We start from the raw sequence: 3282 nt of genomic DNA, 5'->3' as shown, positions 1-3282 counted from the left end.
AATAGTTGGTAGAGCGGCAGCCTCGGTCTTGCGGAACGGCGTTCGATCCCCGATGGTTAAGTGATTGGACACCTATCATACTCTTCCTCCTCATTTCCCTGCTCCTTGTCCTCGTAATCTCTTCCAAGTGCTATATATTCCTTCTGGCTTAACGCTCTTGGCTAAGAGTTATAAACAGAATGTTGAAGCAAGATGTATCTTGCTTCAACATTCTGTTTCGACTTGTTTATATAAGTCTTGATTTGACCTCCAGAGGAAGTAAAATCAATAAAAAATCAAATCACGCACACAGCTATAGCAGGCAAGCAGACCAATACTGCCTGTAATAGACTCCAATCTAAAAAAAAAAAGTCCCTTTTAAATTCTCTCTCGCTGCTATTTTGTAATGGCCAGAATTGACTCCAAAATGAATTCATGAGCGGGAAACAACGTGGTAATTTGGAATTGGCTCGTTTTTATTATCGGAAATGCGTCCGGGCTCAACTTCACAAAGGCCCGAATTGGCTGTTAAATTATTTATCATTTATAAAAAGTGTAAAATGGGGGCGTAATGTGATTGAGAGAGAAGCTGTTCACAGATGGCTGGAGGAGGCTGGTGGTGTGGGGTGGGGTGGGAGGGAGATGAAGTTGTGAGATGAATCAGGCCAGAGAAAGGATGCTGGTTGTGGGGTGAGGGAGGGACGGGAAGGTTGTGAGGTAAGGGATGGTAGAAGGGGATAGAGAGATGGTAGAGAAGGGGAGAAGGGTGGTTGTGGTGAGAGTTGGAAGAAGAGAGGGGAATATAAGAAGAGTACAAGGGAAAATCCGAGTGCGTGCGTGACTATAGTGGGAGTGTGTCGGTGTAGAGTGTTCTGCTTGAGGGAGGAACGCTGATATGAGGGTGTGGAAGGGAGAGTAACTGGGGAAGAGCGAGAGGGAGAGATGACAGGGAGAAAGACGGTAAATGCAGCAATAGAAGTGAGGATGTTGTTGTTATAGATTCAGCTACTGGAAACCAAATGTTGCAAGTAGCAAGGGCTATGGTGAGCCCGTAGAAGTGAGGAAAGGCGAGGAATATATAAATGTGGAAGACTGAGAGTAACGACAGCAAAAGTGGTTAATGGAATAATTGATGAGGTAAGTGTTAACCGGTCAGTAGTTAGTGATAACCATTCAATGGTTAGTGGACGTCTTCAAGAGAAAATTAGATAGTTTTCTTCAAGAAGTGCCAGACCAACCGGGCTGTGGTGGATATGTAAGCCTGCGGGCTGCTGCAAGCAACAGCCGGTTGGACCAAGCTCTCACAAGTCAAGCCTAGTCCTAGGCCGGGCTTGGGAAGTAGAAGAACTCCCAGAACCCCATTCAGGTACATCCAGGTACAATAATTAATGATGACCAGTGAATGGTTAGTGATGACCATGCAGTCAATGGTTAGTGATAACCAGTCAATGGTTAGTGATAACCAGTCAATGGTTAATGATAACCAGTCAATGGTTAGTGATAACCAGTCAATGATTAGTGATAACCAGTCAATGGTTAGTGATAACCAGTCAATGATTAGTGATAACCAGTCAATGGTTAGTGATAACCAGTCAATGGTTAGTGATAACCAGTCAATGGTTAGTGATAACCAGTCAATGGTTAGTGATAACCAGTCAATGGTTAGTGATAACCAGTCAATGGTTAGTGATAACCAGTCAATGGTTAGTGATAACCAGTCAATGGTTAGTGATAACCAGTCAATGGTTAGTGATAACCAGTCAATGGTTAGTGATAACCAATCAATGGTTAGTGATAACCAGTCAATGATTAAAAATCCCAAAAATGTTTTCTGAGAGAAAAGAGACTATTAAAAGCTTAGATAAAAAAAATGACACGTGGAAAAGAGGAAAAAGGAACGGGAGGTGATAACTGACAAAAACTGACAAAAGCTGATAAAAGAGCAAATGAAAACGAAATAGGATTAAATTGGCAGAGTCAAACAAAAAGGGTTCAATAGAGACTCTCACTTAAAGTTGCAAGCGTCATCAGGCGACGTATTAGAGGCTAATTGGGTTGTTTCCACGTTTTAATTTGTTGCATGATTGCAATTAACAGCATGAGGGGGGGGGAGAGGGGGAGGGGGGGGGGGGTTAATAACATGCAGGGAATCTCCCCTTTCTCTTTGTTGTTTTGTTTCGTAAAATACAAAATTTTCCATTGAGGAATGTCTATGAAATTGTCTATTTTGTTTCCAGTACTGGAAGGGAGGAGCGGTCACTACTCTCTCGTAGTAGTGACCTTGATGCCACAGGCTGCATGTATTGCTGTGGGTTATTGACCTTTCAACCACAGAGGGTGAATCAGGTGCTTTTACAAATGGCAATTCATTTGCATGCAAACCAGCGAATGTATTTTCATCAGTCCAACATGGAAAGGGGGAAGAGAGAGAACTGTGAGCATGCATGGCGGGTTACCCAACCCACCCGTTCTCTCTCTCTCTCTTGTGTTACTCACCACTCACCTGTGGGCGAGCATTGGGGCAACACTCACCCACAGGTGAGTGTTGACTGAAGTGCTTGCACATGCTCAGGCTTCAGTAATTATTATTTGTTATTATTATTATTATTATTATTATTTTTATTATTATTATTATTATATTGTTCATCACGTGTTAATTTCTTCGTGATTTAAGCACACACACAAATGACGGGACGGGACTTTGGTGGGACCAAAGAGCCAAAGCTCAATCCCCCAAGCACAACTAGGTGAGTACATATATATATATATATATATATATTATATATATATATATATATATATATATATATATATATATATATATATATATATATGTGTGTGTGTGTGTGTGTGTGTGTGTGTGTGTGTGTGTGTGTGTGTGTGTGTGTGTGTGTGTGTGTGTGCACTTGCATAAACCACAAGTTATATTTAACACACGAACTCTTCCCCTATGAGAGAATTGAACCCAGACTAACCAGGTAACCGGGAAGAGGAAGTCCTCACACAATGGATATAAACCCTGAGAGGTGTATTCCGACTCTGGGTGTACTGTATATACACTCTGAGAGTTTACCTCAGTCTACGGCGCCTGACAGCTGAGTGGACAGCGCTTTGGATTCGTAGTCTTGAGGTTCCGGATTCGATCCCCGGTGGAGGCGGAGACAAATGGGCAAAAAGTTTCTTTCACTCTGATGCACCTGTTCACATAGCAATAAATAGGTTCCTGGGAGTTAGACAGCTGCTACGAGCTGCTTCTGGGGGGCTGGGGGGTGTAATAAAAAGGACGCCTGGTCGAGGACCGGG

General features: G+C 42.7%; 1 protein-coding gene across 1 annotated transcript; it reads left to right on the top strand.

Moving 5' to 3' along the window:
• The first annotated feature begins 1397 nt into the window (after positions 1–1397).
• LOC138371552 (autotransporter adhesin BtaF-like) lies at positions 1398–1814 on the top strand. Its single transcript, XM_069336433.1, has one exon. The coding sequence runs from the start codon at positions 1398–1400 to the stop codon at positions 1812–1814; it is 417 nt and encodes a 138-aa protein (XP_069192534.1).
• The last annotated feature ends 1468 nt before the right edge of the window (positions 1815–3282 follow it).

Source organism: Procambarus clarkii, chromosome 4 (genome assembly GCF_040958095.1).
Source record: "Procambarus clarkii isolate CNS0578487 chromosome 4, FALCON_Pclarkii_2.0, whole genome shotgun sequence".
NCBI lineage: Eukaryota > Metazoa > Arthropoda > Malacostraca > Decapoda > Cambaridae > Procambarus > Procambarus clarkii.
Note: the sequence above shows the minus strand (reverse complement) of the source record. Positions and strands in the feature narration are given on the sequence as shown.

Coding starts and splice junctions, on each gene's coding strand:
- LOC138371552 (XM_069336433.1), top strand. CDS start 1,398: ATGCAGTCAATGGTTAGTGATAACCAGTCAATGGTTAGTGATAACCAG.